Source organism: Gavialis gangeticus, unplaced genomic scaffold (assembly GCF_001723915.1).
Source record: "Gavialis gangeticus isolate Ggan-Ray unplaced genomic scaffold, GavGan_comp1, whole genome shotgun sequence".
NCBI lineage: Eukaryota > Metazoa > Chordata > Crocodylia > Gavialidae > Gavialis > Gavialis gangeticus.
In genome coordinates this window covers 175,990,164-176,008,796 of record NW_017729022.1, presented here as the reverse complement: position 1 = coordinate 176,008,796, position 18,633 = coordinate 175,990,164, and the positions used below count along the sequence as shown (strand labels likewise).

General features: G+C 41.4%; 1 protein-coding gene and 1 long non-coding RNA gene across 2 annotated transcripts in view; one reads left to right on the top strand and one right to left on the bottom strand.

Moving 5' to 3' along the window:
* The window catches only part of PCSK2 (proprotein convertase subtilisin/kexin type 2), a 245,917-nt gene that overhangs the window by 75,289 nt on the left and 151,995 nt on the right, over window positions 1-18,633 (bottom strand). Inside the window, exon 6 of the mRNA XM_019516557.1 lies at window positions 1,993-2,069. Coding sequence (XP_019372102.1) covers window positions 1,993-2,069 — 77 coding nt within the window. The remainder of the gene's footprint in view (window positions 1-1,992; window positions 2,070-18,633) is intronic.
* Window positions 1-18,633, top strand: part of LOC109296917 — a 386,887-nt gene that overhangs the window by 248,006 nt on the left and 120,248 nt on the right. The window contains exon 2 of the long non-coding RNA XR_002097096.1: window positions 12,764-12,771. This is a non-coding gene — a long non-coding RNA (uncharacterized LOC109296917). The remainder of the gene's footprint in view (window positions 1-12,763; window positions 12,772-18,633) is intronic.

Genomic DNA, 18,633 nt, shown 5'->3' with positions numbered 1-18,633 from the left:
GGAAAGGGGGCGGGGTAGGGGTTGTTGCACTGCCACCGCCTCCTGTCCATAATGCTCTTGAAGCACTCCGATTGGTTGTTTCAGTAACCAATCAGAATGCTCCAAGAGCATTACAGACAGACAGACTGACTAAGCCCTTTATTATATTCAAATTAGATTCATGCTAGTTTTAAAATAATGTCAAGATGTCCTTTCATAGTAAGAAAGGGCAATGTGTTTTGCATCTTCCTGTAATTGAAACATGGCAGGACTACAAATGAGGATTTAGAACCCATAAATCATTTTGATCCATGTCAAAAGGCCCATGTTTAAGGGCAGAAGGCAGTTGCTATGTACCTTTGCAATCAAAGCCTTCAAAACTAAAGAGCATTTAAAAAAAAATCACACCTGACAAAATGTCAGTTAGATGAGTACTGAGTTAGAAACAATGAGCAACTATGCTATTTCTGAAATACTGATAAGGAGCAGCTTATCAGAGCCCAGGACACTTCCTAAATGTTCAGATTCTTAGTGTCATTCCTGTTTAAGTGCTAGTGACAGAATCTTACCTATAATTTAATGTAAATTTTCCTTGAAAACATCTCAAGGTCATTAAGCTGTCACCAAATCCAAAGCAGGTTTCCAGTAGAAACTTTCTTAGGTTTCTGCCCCTAGAGCCAGAGGATACTGGCAGCCACTGGATTTTTGATCCAGGGACAGTGCCTTAAGAGAGCTGTGAAATGATAGGTGTGACACTGGCAAGAATGCCATTTTTACTGAGAAGCTGCTAGGTTTGGGGATCTTCTAATTCTCAAGATTTTTTTGTGGAGGGAGAATTATTTTCAATCCAGTTCAAACCAAAACTGATTTTTGGAAAAATTAGCTGCAAATTGGAAACCCTGCTTCACAGCCACTGACATTTACACTATGCCTTAAGGGCCAGATCTCTAGCTGAAGTAAATTGACATAGCTCCGACTATGTGAAATGCTGGTATCTATAAGGACCACAGGCTGTAACAAACCATAAACAATGCACATTCCTAGTCTTGTCCAGGTTTAGCACATGTGACCCACAGATTTCCAACTAGCAAAAACTGACTTCAGTGGTGCAGTGGCAATGTACACCAGCTGAAGACCTGCCCCAAAACGTTACTCATGAGCTCTTAAATCAAGGTGAAAACAAGGAAAGCTCAAGTGTGAGCCAAATCGATGGTCTAACCATTGACTTTTCAAAACAGGATGCAAATATTTTGCAAAATGTGTTTTGGGCCTTCAGGGTCTCAAGGAAAATCAAATGACCTTTCTGGTCCCTTTACAAGTATTTTCATTTATTTTTGTAATTTTCTTCCTGCCAGATGCCCCACGGTAGTACACTCCCAAGATGCTCCCTTTAGAATGAACAGAATATTGTACTAAATGAGAAATTATGTTAGAAGAAGAAAGAATAGTACAACTTTCTCTGAAATGTAAATTTGGCTGAGTTTTTTTGGATGAGCAGATAGAATTTTTATATGCCGTCATCACCAGCTCAAACACTTCACTTTTCTGGAGTAGCAAACCATGCTGCTGCTGCTGCTTCTTTTCCTCCTCTTGTATACATCATTTCTCCCTCTATGTATCATTGATGTGGCAAAGCTTTATTGTTGGCGTTTGCCAGGTCCTCATCCTGGGTGCATGGGTCTGCTGCACACATGAGGAGGTGGTCAGCAGTCTGTGGTGCATCACCACAGATGCGTATTGGGCTGTCCTTGTAGCCAATCTTATAGAGTGTGGTATTAAAGCATCCAGCTTCAAAGTGAATCCTGACTCAACTGATCAAAGTGAACTAGCATGTTTCTAACAGAATACTAAGTGAAAACTAAAAGCAGTAACCTCTAATCTTCAGACAATAGCATGACAGTAGCTTCTGTGTTGAAAACCATATAATTTCATGGGGAGACAGATACAAGTATCAACAGAGCCTTCTAATTTCCCAGCTGAAGCGAACAGCTGGCTGACTCAGCCTGGTATTACCTGTTAAACCAGTCATCTGTATAACGGGGATATGGGTAGGGATCATTGCTGCTGAAATCGTAGCTGGCTTTGGCATTCTGAAAAACACAAACAGTACAGAAAGTCAACAGAAAAGCAAGTACACAAAGCAAAACAGAACATGGAACGAGGTGGTCTTTTAAATGTTAATAAACACCCTATTTTATCCATGTGAGAGTAATCTGCTATACCTGCCAGGCTTGATAAAACACGTTTCCTTTGTTGTTTCGCTCGCAAGGGATGTTGCTCTCTTAGGCAAGGATGTTTTGGCAGAATGCCAACAATTCCAAGGAGGTATCCCAGTGCCACAGCTGGTAAGGTGTTCAGGAGCATTACTCCCAGTGGAGAAATACCAATTGGCTGCAGTCAGCTCCTCAGGGGCTCAGGTCATTTACAGGCAAATTGCAGGAAGTATTTTATTTCAAGATACAGATAGGAACCCCGTGGGTTTTTCTGAGTTAAATTCAGGATCATTAGGAGTTCAGCACCTAACTGCTTCTGAGAAGCGCAGCTATTCATGAGCAAGTCTGGGGGTCTTATATCCCATTGACTTCCAGTTAAATTTTGAAAATCCCACCAGGTACCCATCTGCCTCTGTGGATGTCTAAATGCAAAGTTTTAGAACAGGCAAGTACCCTACTCCCTTTCTGCCAGCCAAAAATAAAGGGTGACCAGGAATCAAGTTTTTATCTAAGCTCTCTTCCTGGTGTATGTTCACCGAGCCTAGTTTAATAAACCCCTTACTAAAGGAATGAAATTATGTTAGTTCTTAATTAATATGTATTTGTATTTTTTTTTAATATCTGGCTGATTATACTACTGAGGATAATTTGAGGCTTGCATATGAATAGCTGTGCTCCTCAACACTCCCTATCAGCAAATTCCTACTTCATAGGCTAAGGAAACAGGAAGTCCATCAGTATAACTGAAGTCTCAAAACTGCCTAGATCTAAAACTTTCAGGCTCCCTGGAACACTGCACCAATATAAAATATAAAACAGAGATGACAGCCCTTCAGCCTTCTGCGGTAATTAAACTAAATACCATGCAATTCCTGCTTCAAGGATTGTTTGGGTGAGAATTGCAGAAAGAAAGGTCCTATCTAACCTGTATGGACAACAAAGATCTTGATACTTTTAACTGAGTTGAGGTTTTCAGTGTGTTACCTGTCTATCTTGTGGTTGTCTACTATTCTCCAGCATAAAGGTCACGGAATAGCAAGAGATGGTCCCTGCCTTACAGACCTGACACTCTAAAAAGACAGGGCACATAAGAGTGGAAACAGAAACACAAGCTCTAAAGGTGAACTTATGCACCCAAGCCCACAATGAATTTCAATAGCAGTTTCAGGAACTGCCCACAATCAATGCTTTCTTTCAAGGGGAGAGGTTGATTCAGGTTAAAAACCTAGTCCCATTTTTAATTGGCAGAAACTCTTCACTATTGTGAATTTCAGAAGGAAATGCCAACAACCTTGCAAACTGTCTGATTTCAAATAGCAGGTAGCAGATGTGTTGCATAAGATTTTTTTTTAAGTCAAAAAGCAACGGCATCTGTTACCTAGCACAAACACTGTCTCTGAGTAAAATCCTGGTGCTATAAAGTCAATGACTTCAAAAAGCCCAAGATTTCACCCTCACACTATTTCACAGTGTAAGGCACTGAAGAAAAGTGAATGAATCAACAGAAGATAAAGGCCTTTCATTTATTAACATGTAGTGTCCACTTATAGCAAGACAAGCTGGACGACAACGTGGTAAAGTCAAAGTGGAAATCATGTTGACTGTGTCTACTGGTAATTTAATTAGGAAATAAAGTACATTCTGTCCCAATTCCTAGGTTTGTTTACTCCAAAGATAAATGCATTTTAATAAAGAATTAAAGTGTCTAATACCATTGCCATGGATTATGCAGGCATTGATGTTAAGTACACTGGAGGAAAGTAAACTAGTTATAATTTATTCAAATCTCATCTCTTAACTAGTTACGTGAGCATGCTCACACTCAAAGCCAAATGTGATGTGTTTTGGGCTGTTTGCTGGTGTCTCATTGGTGCAGAATTTCTGGTATTCTTCCTATAATATTTGAATGCTAGTGGAATGTTTTTCTCCCAATTTAAATCCAGAAGAGGAACAGACTTAGTCTGTTTCTCAGCTGGAGGAAATGCAGCAGTGTTCAAACCACTAATAGGGCACTAAAACCAAAGCAAGATAGATGTGGCAATTTTTGTAGGAAGGAAGCAGACATGCAGATACCTAATTTAAGCTCATCCCCTCTGGTCCCATGTGTCAGAGTAGGGATGGGCAAATGGATTCAGAAAGCAATCCAACCCACCTTGCCATAAATAGGCTGTCCCCTACTATGCATTCAGGCAAATCAAATATCTACTTCTCAAAAATCCCCTCCAAGAAAACTGCACATCTCATTTATCTATCTGAGTTTGGTAGATACTAGAGTACCAAATGCACAGAAACTGCTAGTTGTCTAAGATACACTCAGAAGAGTCACTAGAAAGACCAACCCATATAGAAAGAAAATCACTGATTTCAATATTAATTTTCTTCAGGCCCTCCCCTGAAAACAACAAGCCAGCTTCAGCTTTAACAAAGTCCTTCTCACCCTAACCAAGCTACTTCATACTAAACCTAGCCATAAAATGGGATGAGACATAATCATGAAATATTTGAACTTCCTAATGCAAAAAGTAGCAAACAAAATATTTCTGTCATAAAACCAAAATAATTTTGTCCAAAAACCCATGGACAATTATTTTTTTTCCATTACAAAAAGGGATGCTCAAATATGGAATAGTTTCAGTTTTGGTGGTAGAGCCTGGATTAGTTCAATCCTTGGGGTAGAGACAGAAATTACACATAAACCAGAATAAGTGATTGGAAACTGGTCTAAACCTGTACCAGAAGAGAAGTCCAGTCCACATAGATAGGTTTCAAAATGGCAGAACCTGGTTTAAGGTAGACTTGGATCAATATACTATCAGATTTAATCAGTTTAGGTTAGACTGGTCTATCGAACTTCTGTTCTAGAACCCCACCTGACTCAGCTTAGTTCACAGTCCCCCAGTATGCCAGGAGCCTTTGCACCCCACTCTCTAGCCTCCACTCGTAGGGCTGGCAGGCTAGCCACTGCCAGTGCTCCCCTGCTTTGGCCAAGGTGGTCTGGTCTTGCCCCTGAGTTGGCAAAGAATTGAGGCTGCAAAGCCTCTGCTCCCAGCCTGAGTCCTGTCTGTACCTGTGAGCCTGGTGGAGCAGCAGCAGGAGGTAGGGAGGCAGGGCAACAGAGCCACTCCCCACAGCTCTGCCCCCCTCAAGCTGCAGCCTGCCCAGATGGGGGAACCCCAAGCAGCAGGGGGTTTCCCCAGCTCTGTCCAGGGCTCCTGTCTAGCTGGCATCTGCCCACCTGAGTTGCCCGTACCCCAGCCTGGCTGCACAACCCCACCCCCTATGATTCACTGGCTCTGCCCACAAAGGGGGGCAGAGCCCCCTGCCCTGGTCCCAGCCCCCCAAGCTGGGGTCTGTCTAGCTGGGAGCCCCATGGGGAACCCCATGCTCTGGTCCTGGTCTGCCCCTGAGCCAGGGTCTTGGGGGAACCCAGGGCCAATGTGGGGAAAAGTTTCTGCTGTGCGGGGCTCCCTACAGCTGGGCAGACCCCAGCACAGAGAAGCCCAGACTGTGGCAGGGGGCTTGTTCTCCCTTCCACTCAGCAGATCAAAAGCAGAGACTTGCAGGGGGTGAGGCTGAATAGCTGGCCCAGCCAAGCAAGGGAAAATCCCCCCATGGTGTGTGGCTCCCCACAGTTAGGCTCGGGTGGGGGGGGCACTGGGAGAGGGGTGAGAAGCTCCTTCCCTTCTCCCCACTGTGGGTCAGAGACAGAGACTCACAGGGGGTGGGGTTGAGCAGCCAGCCTGGCCATGTGGGCGGGGGGGGGAGTAGTGAAACCACCATGGTACAGGGTGGTGGGCAGACCCAAGCTTGGGGGGGTTGGGACCAGGGTGGGGGGCTCCATTCCCCCCTGCAGGGGGACAGCAAGGGATTGGAGGCATGTGCCAAGCAGCCACTCAGTAATGGTCCCAGGTTAGCTGGGCTCAGCAATAGTCAGGAACATCCACTGCCTTTTGCCTAGGCCAGGACAGGCATCTGCCTGCCCTCCCCAACTGAAGAATGAACATGAGTTCCATTCATTATCTGTCCCATCTACACAGCTTAGAGAAACCTGCAAAGACTGAATCAATTCTGCCTTGGGCTTTTTGACTGTCTGTACTTAGCCCTAGAGTTCTGAGCTTTTTTTAAAAAAATTTAATATATAAATGTAGCATCCAGTTCTGCAGAAGCAGCCCCCTATGGATTTGTGCCTGCTAACGTACATTTTTCTCCCTTAATTTCTTTACTGATCAAAAGTCAAGAAGAAAACACAGGCCCAAATTATATCATGTAATTTCTTTGAGAAATTGAGCTTGAGCACTGCTCAAAGTCAGACAGGGGAAATAAATAATTTGGTTGTTTCATGTGAAATATTGAGGAGAGGGAATAAACTCGTATTTGAGTTTTAAAAGGAAACAACATAACCTTTGCCAATGGGGGTACTGTCGGAGTTCAAGGAAACATTAATAATAACTACACAGGTGCTATCACTTAGACAAAAGTGACATAAGTAAGGTTCACACTATTTGTCACCTAAAGTGTGTGGTCTATTTGCCTTGTGCTGTTCTTTAGGTTTGTCCAAAAATTCCACAGATATGCGGCAGCAGTTCTAACTTCAAATTTCTCAGTGCCAGGACTATGCAGCAGCTTTTCATTTGTGTTTTTAAAAGCATTTACAAGAAGATGCACGGTAACCTGGCTAATTAAAGGTTCACATCACTGGACATGTGCATGTACCTGAAGAGTTAGAAATATCTTGCTGTGTGCCTGCCCTCTTTGGCATGGGTCTGAACTTCATATGGCAGAAAGTGATATAGTTCCATTAGTTTACAATATGGCTCAATGTATTAACTAGAGGAATTGTTAAAATTCTGATTCTGACTTTATATGAACTAATCAATCAATTGCTGATATGATTTCAGGTCTGAAAGAACTTTCTTGAGTGATTCACATCTCCTTTTTTCCACCCACTTATTGTTTCACTACAGGCAAAGTCTGGCACTCATGACATCATGGTTAGCTGAGAAAGAGACTTCTTTCTTTCTTTTTTCTCTCTCCCTCTCTCAACACTTTGCAAAACCTCATTTTTAACCTCAGTGTTAGTTTGACTGCAGCACAGAATGACAAAGGATGGTGATCTCAGAGAAATACCAAGAACAGCCCATGAATAAATACATTGTAAGAAGAGAATCCAGAATTTAGTAAATAAGGTATTTTTTTAAATGGTCTGCCTGAAGTCTCTGGCCACATCTGCATGTGCACTTTAATGTGATTTAGCCTATTTTAATGCACATTAAAGCATCACTGTAGTGAAGCAGGGGATTCCCCAACCAGCCACAGTGCTAGTTGCCCCACTTGCCTTTGGGCACGCCCCCCCACCTGACTTTCCTGCCATGCCTTGTTATTAATTAATCAATCTTAATTAGGTGGGAGGATGCCCACCCACTCCCAGCAGGGTGGAGTTTCAGGTCATGCCCAGGACCAGGAGCCTCTTAACCATCCCCTACAGCTTCTGCCCTTACCTCCAGGTTGTTATGGAGCCTCATAGCCAGGCAATGCTGCTGCCTTCCCAGCCAGCAGGGAACTGAGATCTTTATAAAGGCAGCCAAAGATCTAAAATGGCTGCCTTAATCAAGCACTTGCTGGCTGCTTAGCTCTGGCCTTAAAGTGGCAGGCACCCACAGTGCCCTGCCACAATCACAAAAAAGTGCTCTTTAGTTAATATGCATTCAAATAGACTAATGTACATTTTTCTAGTACCTCACAATGGAGGTATTAGCTTTAATGCACCTCACCTAATGTGCATTAATGAACATATAAACATGCCCTCTGGTGGTCTATGTAAAACAGGTTGTGGATCTCAGTCCCAGGCCAGTATATCAGTAACTGGCACCCTTCCTAACAGTCTCAAACAAATAAGGACTGAGGAGGTCCTACAAGTAAATTATCCTCTCCTCACTAAGAGTATTCTCTTCAACAATTGGGGAGGCATGAAATGGGATCTTCATGGCTATTGCTGCTACTGTACTACTCTCTGGCCAGCATGAAGACTTTGCACTTTAGCACAATCTGGCTCCTTCCTGAGAACAACATGCATTACCCTTACATTTACAAAGAGAGGGAGTATGCCTAATATTGATGTCATAAATCAAAAGGGACAGAGGAAATATAATGCTCTTTGGTGCCAGAGAAAACTTACCCAATCATTATGATAATTTGATTCAGACCTCAAAGTATGGAAGACCCCTTGTGGTGACAGGCACTTACTTTCACAGATGTCAAAACCAAAAGGACCCATTAGATTGTTGAACCTGACCTTCTGGATATCACAGACCCTGGAATTTCACTCAGTTACCATTGAACCCAATGATTTGCAGAGGCAATCCCCCTTATGCTTTATATGAGCTCTACCAGTACTTTTCCAGCATGCCAAGTAGTGAGCAAAACCACATCTGCAGTATGTGCTATACCCTCATTTAGGCTAAGCAGGAATGTAATTGTGATAGCTTATGGTTGGAATATGATATCTGGAAATAGATGATATCTTGAAATTACTGACACCCTGAACATGTCCATGAGGTGGCAAGTCGTCTTCAAAATGTCTTTGAAATGTGAACTGCCTACTTATTGTAAATATAATAGGTTTTTTTTCTAGGAATATTAGAAGTTTTTGTATTCAATATTTAAGGGTCCATCATGAAAAGAGAAAAAGCTCAGCCAGACAAAAGTACTCTGACCTTTAATAATGAGATGGCAGCACAATTTCTACAGTCTATCTTTTTTGGAAAATGAACCAGGCCATAATAGATCAGAAAGTTATTCAAAAGGTTAATGTAATACTGTATTATAGCTCACAGACTTGTAAGTTTCTCTAAAATGCTTATTCAACTCTTCATTTATACTTTAGGACTAAGGACGTATGTTCAAAAAGCCAGAGCCTGCATTGATTCAAGGTCAGTCTAACCTGCCTATGTTGAATCAATTTACAGGTGTACAGACATTCCCTCTGGACTGAGGAAATACAGGCACCTGCTTGCAGTCATTCAGGCTAGGATCCAGGGGGTGCTAGAGCATGCCCACAGCTGCAGGGAAGCTATGCTGGGGTGGGGGGGCATGGCCAGCTTGGGCAGTAGCAGTTCCCAGCTAGCTTCAGGCTGGGCAGGGAAATCCCCACATAGCCTGGAGCTTGCTGGGAGCTGCCCCAGAAGTGGGCCAGGAGACAGCTGCCACTGCAGCTGGAAGAGTTGTCCTGGCCCCATTCACATGGGGACCAGCACTGTGCTCCCCTGCCAGCCTCCAGGCTAACACCCAGGGGGGAGCCTAGACCTCCCCCTGGCTGCTGCAGGGGGCCAGAGCAAAGTAGGAGCAGCCCTGTGCCAGGCTGATCCCACTGGGAGTAGATTTGCTCCCCTGTGAAGGTGTATTGCACAGTAAAATACTGCATCTTTATAGCATTAATTGCACATGTAGATGCACCCTGTGAAAACCAAGTCCCTTTAAGGAATCCTGGGCACTTAAAAATGGAAATATCCAGAAATTTAAGAAATTAGGAGTCTATATTTTCATTGTGATGAAAAATAAATTGACAGAGTACTGTAATTCCAACATCCAAAAGTTTGTTATATGTGGGCTGGATAATATATCATCTTGCATACAGACTCAGAGTACGTAGTGCTTTACTCCTTAAACAAAGGTAAAAGAATCCAGCCTAATACATAAAATAAATAATAAGATGTTACAGTAGATATTGTTAGATAATGCTTTTACTCCTAGACTTCAAACCAAGATCCCTCTCCTGGCATGTGAAAAAATGTCCAGTTTTGGGAAAATATACTGGGAAGTTCTTAGTTTAGCTTTATTCATTCTTCAGGTAACAGAAAGTTGGGTGAGCAACAGAAGGTTTTGTTCTCTTCCAGGTCTCTAATTAGCACCCTTTCTTGAGGCATAAGGATCTCCAGGCATAAGTGATGGGCCAAGAATGCTGAAAGAAGAGATTGCCATGCATACCATTTGCCTTTCTGTTCCAAGACCAGGTGTTTGTTTGTTTGTTACATTTAGCATGGACCCAGGCATTACATTATTGATGATTTCACCACTAAGAAACTGCCTTGCAAGGCTAAGATATTTGCTGCTATTTGGTGAGGGAGAAAAAATTCAGTGTGACACACTGCTGTCAGAACAGTGGCACCAGAAGAGATGCTTTCTAAGTTTGTAAAAAGGCAATAACAGTAATAAATAACTTTGGGACAGTTTATGAAACATGCAGGCAAAGCTGGCCAAGTTTGTAATCTCCTTGTACTATAACTAACTGGCCTACAGATTTTCAGACACTGAAAAAGCCACCAAAAGGTTATAAGTCCTCAAGGTATTTGGGGATATTCAAATATAAAAGTTGACCAACTAGCTCCAAAATGAACCATAACAAATAAAACACTTTTAAAGATTTCTAGATCAAGATATTTTACAGTTGGCTTTTGCAACAGCAGCAACAACAAAATGAGAAGAATTTTAAAAAAGTGAAAGCTTACCTATTTTTATAAGTCCCTTAAATCAAAAAATAGCCTACCTAATTAGGCTGTGGCTTCCCTTCCCACATGTATTCATTTGGCTTGGGCAAGAAACGTAAAAGATTTTAACACAAATGGACTTTAAAAAAGCACAATCATTTTGGAATGGGAAAGTAACAGAAGTGGGTTTCTAACAGAGATTACCTAACAATGTACCCTGTGATGTTCTTGTCACGGCTCCATAATTTCCAGTGTGATACGTGGAAAATCAGCAGTACAACTCCTGTTGTTAACAGGTTATGAATACCTAATTACTTAACTGGTTGAACATTTTGATGGCAAAAGAAAGCTAAATTACAGAAGCTTTTAAATATGTATGTACTTAGCCAGCTACCCCTTAATTTTTTAAGTAGTTCATAAGTCTTTGAGGTGTGCCTACCGTAAGGTAATGGGAATTGAATGGCTATAGAGCTACACATGGTTTTGAAAATTAGAGGGTTTATTGTTATCCACCTTCATAGCAAGCAGCACATTTCAAGATTCTAAATCCAGAACGTGCTTTTTGTGGATTTTTCAAGGTTGAAAGAAAAAAAACATCAGGAGCTGGCTATTTACAGGCATAAAGTTCATAGTTTTTATGGTGATAGGCTGTATTTTATTAGCAAGAAGAGATGCCAGTGAATTTCTCTGGAAAACATTACGTGCTTATACAGCAACTTAGCATTAAAAAATCCTCATTTTAAATAAGAAATGGGGCCTGAGCCTCTCCTGTGTCACATGGATATTCCACCAGTGTAACCCCATTGAAGGCAAGGGAGCAACACAGATAATGAAGCTGAAGTAAAAAACACCACAGTTCAAGTCCATTATTCTTAATTGTATTCCTAGAGTCAGAATAGGGAATAGCTGTGATATCACAGATATTGAGCTGTGGTCACTGCTGGGTTTTAATGGATGAATTAACCATTATATAATGTAAATGGACACATTTGGAGGAGAAGAGAGACCAGTCCATTACCCACTATATATTTATTTTCAATAGGCCTAATCCAAAACCCATTGACTTTAGTAGGTTTTGGATCAAGTCCAAGGACATTTTTTTCCTTAAATGTCAAACTGAGATAGTGTAGAACTGATATTGTAGCCATGATATTCCAGCAAAAATGCAAGAGCAATGGATTTTTTAGGGTGGTATATTTTATTGGAACAACAACATAGTTGGGAGTGATTTTAGACACACTTTGTGGGTGCAAGGAACCTTTCCTCAGGTCTTGAGGTTAAGTCCAAAAGCTTGTCTAAAATATCTCCCAAATATGCATTTTGTCCAATAAAATATATCACTTCCAAAAAATCTGTACCTTTTGCAAACTGGAATTGAGATACTTTTTTGTTCATCAGTAGTAGAAAATCCTCAAAATTGAGGTCATATATTACAAACCTAATTATAGTCAGAGTTATCACAATGACTTAAATGTTGCATGCTCAGATAACACAGAAACCAGACATGCTCAGAGAGGTGAATGCTTAACTGGGAACTTGATTTGAGATAGATAGGTTCTAGGGAATGATTGTGAGAGACACATTTTGGGATTGGTGCTGTTCTTAATGAACTCAAAAGGCAAAATATCATCCTGTTTTCCAAAGATGCTAGATAAAGTTGGATATCAGTCAAAAGACTATCTGGGGGGAAAGACAAAGAAAGCCTGTAAGGATTATCCTCTTAATTTGTGGAGTATAAACCAAAGCAAGTCACTCTGGCATGAGTTAAGGTGTTGGTGTGAAACAAAACAGGAAATGTAGTCATCATTCATAGCTCTGTCAGCTATCAGAGAGTTTAGGGAGAAGTGCATGGGCTACAGCAAATGCAGATATAATATTTATTTTTGTTAGGCAAAACTAATACATTTTTAAGTTTGCTGATTTGAATCATTGATCAGGTTACTGCAATAAAAACTAAATGATGAACCTATACATTCATACAAGAAAACATGATTCAGGCTATTGGAAGTATTAGTTACAGAAGTTAGACTTGCTCTATATTATGTTGTTTCATTTTGTTTTAATTAGGACAAAGGATAATACAGAAAGCCTGAAAGGTGGAGAATAGACCAAAAGCAAGAAACTTTTTAAGTTAGTTATTTTTCTAAAAGCTTTATAGAATGAAATGGAAGAAACAGGTAGTCTACAGGGTGTATAACCAGTGCTTCACTTAAACTGTATAGAAGTAGAGCAAGATGAAAGGACAATATTACAAACCAATCAAGAGGAGCTAGACATTTTGAATGAAGAAGTTTAAAAATGCTACAAAATGCTACCCATATTTCTTTTGCCTTGAAGAGATGCATATTAATTTCTATAGCTTAGAGGTATAAATTCTTGAGAAGCTATTCAATGCTATTCTATTCCATTCTATTCTGTTCTATATAGGTTCTTATAACATAATTATTAGTCTAGTATCTGAGCTCTTTCCAGTAAAACATTAAGTGACACAACTCATAATTGTCATTTCTCCTCAAGACATGCTGTATACTCAAGACCTTTGTTCTAATTTATTCATATTTTCTTTAATAAAAAGTGTTCTTTACCATTTTTTCTCTATGAAAGACTATGAAACCACCAAAAAATCAAGGGTTACCAGAAATAAGGTTTGTGACCTTTGAAACAGAGATCTGCATACAAGAGCTACTCATAGAATTTTTTTCAATTGCATATGTTCTTATGAAGAGCACATTATAATTTATATTTTATCAACAGGCAAGTCTCTGAACGATTAATAGATTTTACCACAGCCAATATTTTAGCTGTATACATTAAAGAGTTGTCCTAGATGCCATTTCTTGACTGAGCAAGAGCTTCAAAATTGCATTAATCAGACTTGATATTACTGTTGACCAATTTGGCAACGGATTCAAGTGCCAATGAGCTTAAAGTAAGCCTGGAAAGGACCTTGAGAGGTCATCTAGTCCAAACCCCTGCCTGAAGCAGGATCATCCCTATTCAAACCATTGTAGATGACACAAAATTATGGCGTAAAGTTAACAAACACAGTAGGAAGGGATCAAATTCAGGCAGACCTGGACAGGTTGGAAAAGTGGGCAGAAAAGAATAGGATGCAGTTCAACAAAGACAAGTGCAAAGTGCTACATCTTGGGAGAAGGAATCACCAACACACCTACAGGCTAGGGGATAACCTTCTCAGCAGCACAGCAGCAGAAAGGGATCTTGGACTCACAGTTGACTCCAAGATGAATAAGAGCCATCAATGTGATGAAGTGATCAGTAAAGTTAATTGTTCTCTATCATGCATTAACAGGGGCATCACGAACAGGTCCAGGAAGGTGATATTTCTCCTCTATGCGGCATTGGTCAGGCCGTAGCTGGAGTACTGCATCCAGCTCTGGGCGCTGCACTTCAAGAGGGCTGTGGATAACCTTGAGAGGATCCAGAGGAGAGCCACTCATATGGTTAGGGGCCTGCAGGTAAGGCCCTATGAGGAGAAACTGAGGGACCTGGATTTCTTCAGCCTCCACAAGAGAAGGCTGAGAAGGGATCTTGTGGCCATTTACAAATTCATCAGGGGTGGAGCAGCAAGAAATTGGAGATGCTGTGATTACCAGGGCACCCCTTGGAATAACCAGGAACAACAGCCACAAACTGACAGACAGCAGATTGAGGTTGGACATCAGAAAGAACTTCTTTATGGTAAGGCTGCCAGAATCTGGAATGGGCTTCCAAGGGAGGTGGTGCTCCCCCCACCCTGATGTCTTCAAGAGGAAACTGGACAAGCACCTGGCTGGGGTCATCTGACCCCAGCACTCTTTCCTGCACAGGGCAGAGGGTCAAACTCGATGATCTACTGAGGTCCCTTATGACCCTAACGACTAGGAACCTATGAAACTATACAAATCCATTGTCTAACCTATTACCAAAACTACATAGTCGACCTTGATCCAGCACAAAACACAACACCCTAAACTGCCACAGGTGAAGCAGGAGGTCCATAGGGCATCTTTTTACATGTTTGGGGTGGGGAGGGGGAAGTGCTTTAATTACAGTGGCTCTCAGGAGTCTCTCTAATTAAAGCGCCTGCAGTGTCTCGTGTATTCAGTTTCCCATGCTTCAAAATGGCGGTGGGAGCACTTTAAAGTTCATTCAACAAGCTTTAGATAAAGTGCCTCTGCCTCCATTTTGAAGCATGGAATGCTGAATACACATAATGCTGAGGCAGCTAAAGCATGCTAATTAATCAAGTCTGCTCTAACATGTGCTAATTAGCACATCAGAGAATGTGTCAGACACGTGTATAGATGCCCAGGGGCCAACAGCCTGCTGCTGTAAAGGTCATTAAAATATTCTTGACAGATCCCAGGAAGAGGGCCATTCCCCGCACTACAGAACAAGGCAAACCCTTCCATACTCCATACGAATGGGGTGAAATTCCTTCCTAACCCCAAACTTGGTGATGATCAGCCAGACACTAAGTGAAGGGGCAAGACCCTCTAACCAGCAGCCTCCAGGTTTAAGTCCTACCAGGGGTATTTGACACACCAGTCAAAACCCCCAGGCTACGTGGCAGCCAACATCTAGTCCCTACTAGGGAAGGCTTTTTAAACAAAAAAGAAAACCACAAAAAACCCCAAACCCCCCTGATACATATAGTAGCAAGAGTGGGGAAAATTCCCTCCTGAGCCCACAAGGCAATTAGCAAAGTTCAGACATGTAGGAAAGCCCATAGTAGAACATAGGAATAGCTACTCTTAGATCATCCCTATCCAATGCCTGTCTGACTACTTCTTGAGCACCTCCAATGATAGAGAGTCCACAACTTTACTAGGCAATCTATTGCACTGCCTCACTGCTCTAACATTGAAGAAGTTTTAGTTTTTCCTGATATCTACTTTAAACCTACTTTGCTGCAATTTCAAGCTGTTGGTCCATGTCCTATTCTCTGCTGCAAGGGAGAAAAGGTGTTTTGGCTCCTCTTTATGTCAGCCCTTCAGGTATTTCAAGATTGCTATCATGTCTCCTCCTAAGCACTTTTTCTACAAGCTGAACATACCTACTTTCTTCAGCCTCTCCCTCTATGACTTGCCTTCTAAGCCTTTTATCATTTTTGTTGCCCACTTCTGGACTGGCTCTAACTTCTCCACTTCCTTTTTAAAATTTGGAGCCCAAAACTACACACAGTACTCCAGATGAGGCATAACCAGTGACAAGCAGAGATGCACTGTCACCTCAACTTCTGTATCTTGCTTCTACAGATACATCCCAAAACTGCATTCACTTTTTGTGCAGCTGTATCACACTGCAGACTCATATTGAGTCTGTGATCGAGCAAGACTCACAGATTCTTTTTCTGTAGTGCTGCCATCCAGGCAGGTGTCACCCATTTCATTGGTGACATGTAGGGAGTGCACATGGGTGCACATGCACCCCCTGAGCTTGGCATTGCACCCCCTGCAAGAAGCGCTGCTGACGTTGCCAGCAGCGCCTGCGGGCAGTTGTCGCTCACCACCCACTCCCCCTTCACCACCAACACCACTTGCTGACACCACCACCACCACCTGCAGGCAGTCGCCATGCCACCCCAGCCTGTGGGGGCATGCAGCATTCATGACCCATTTTGGTTTTTTTATTTGTATTTGTGACTTCTTCCCAAGGTGTTGCACCTTGCATCGGTCAGTACTGAATTTCATCCTGTTAGCTCTAGTCCAACCTTCCAATCTGCCAAGATCCTTCTGAACTGTGTTCCCCCATGTTTGCAGTCCTTCTCAGTTTTGTGCCATCTGCAAACTTGCTCAAGAATCTTTCTATGCCAGCATCCAAATCATTAAGGCCCATGCTACACATTACAACTGGTTAATTGTTTAATAAATTTAGACCAGCCACATGTGAAAAGTAAGACCAGTCACACATGCAAAGTAATTGTCATATGCTTAACTGATTATTAATTGTACAATAGATTTAGATCAACCACACATGCAAAGTAATTATTACACAGTAAAATAATAAAAATAAAAATCCAGCTACAGAAAAGGCCACCTCCTATAACATTAGTTCGTGAAAATGTGTTTTTATCCAGCTTTAATCTGAACGTGTAGCAGGTCCCTAAGATACACATTGAACAACACTGGGCTCAGGACAAACCCTTGTGGGGTTCCATTCAAACCCTCCTGCCACTGTTATATGGATCCATGGATTTATAATTACCCTTCGCTTGTGGCTATTGTGCCAGATATCTATCCATCTTATAGTAGTTTTGTCTAGTCCACATTTCTCTGATTTTGAGATAGTTATGTGTCAGAAGCCTTGCTGAAGCCAGATATATTATTCCCACAGCCTTCCCTCCATCCAGTCAAGTAGTTACTTTGTCAAAGAAGGAGATCAAGTTTGTTTTACATGATTTATTCTTAGCCATGCTGGGTGCTTGTGATCAGCCTTTCCTCCTCCAAATAGTTAGTAAGGAAACTGAAAATATTTGGAAACAAAACAGCAAAAAATAAGGTTTTTTGGGGGGGTAACTTTTATTGGACCAACCGGCTTGAAAAGATGTTAGAAAGCCTTTTTGTGCCATTCTTCTGGCAGATATGAAGAAGGGCACTTTGTGCCCCAAAGCTTGTCTAAAATCTCTCCCAACTATACAGTTGGACCAATAAAAGACGCCACCAAAAAATAATCTTACATACAGTATTTTCTGCACCATTGCAGCTACAGTGCAACAACCTTCCAACCCTACTATGGAAAGATCAGATTTTTCTCCTGAAAACTGTGATTTAGCAGAGACAGAATTTGCTAGCAGAATATTATTGGAATGTAAAACTCCAGATAAGTGCTATCAAAGACTGAATTAAAATGAGTCAGCAGAGATAGATACAAACTGGAAACAACCCCCCCTCCCATGCGGTCTCCCTTTAGATATGGTAAAGATCAAGTTTGAACATCTCTCCTTTATTATTTTTAACTCATATTGAAAACCAAGGTATTCTGCAAAAATAGAGTCTAATAAAAACTCACCCAACAAAGTGTTTGCCCAGAGATGAAGCAATAATACCCTTATCTGCACTTTTTCACACATGCACTTCTCATTATAACAATCTATCGTTAACCTGTGCTCCGTGGGAGAAGCCTCCAGTGAAAATGAATAACACTGGGTAATGATTAAAAGGGCAAGCAACCTTGTGTTTCCTCAGCCTGCAGTTGATTAATGAAGTACATGGATTATTGGTGAAAAAATGAACAAGACACACACATTCTGTGGCCTTTAGCTTACAAAATTAGCATTCTTTGTGCTGAGCTACATTTCTTCTTTTTCTTTTAAAACACACATTTAATTTCAATCTTCTTATCATATGGATGCAATAGGGAAGAGGGATGAAAACATTTTGTGTGCACAGATGTTTTCAGGATATTTGTTGACAGCAGTGGTGTTATCTAGGTACCTGCCTGATCCTGAGTGGTTTACATTGTATATTGAAAATATTTTATGGCAAATCTTATGCTGGTATGAATCATTAGAGCTCCATTAGAAATATTACAGTCAATGGAGCAATGCTAATCAACACCAGCTGAATATCTGGTCCATCACTCCAACTCCTGAAAGAGCCAAGTGATTCGGGAACAGTCTCTCTCAGATTGTGCTAACATCTATATTTCACCCATGCAGTTAGAACTGTAGTTTTTACTGAAAGAAATAATTTTGGTTTCAGCTGCAAGCACAGCTGTGTATGCCTGGGAAAACATACCATTTGAGGCAATCCCATCCTCCTTGTAAGTAGCAGGTTTTTATGCTGGGCCAGCTTTGTTTTATGCTTACAGACACATGAAGTAGGATTGATAAAGACTAGTCTCCCACTGTTATGCAGAAGACATACAAGACAGTCCTCTGCCATTTCTAACTATTCATTTTTTTAATGGATTTAAAGTTAAAAAGTTCTGAGAGTATTTATGATTAAAATGTA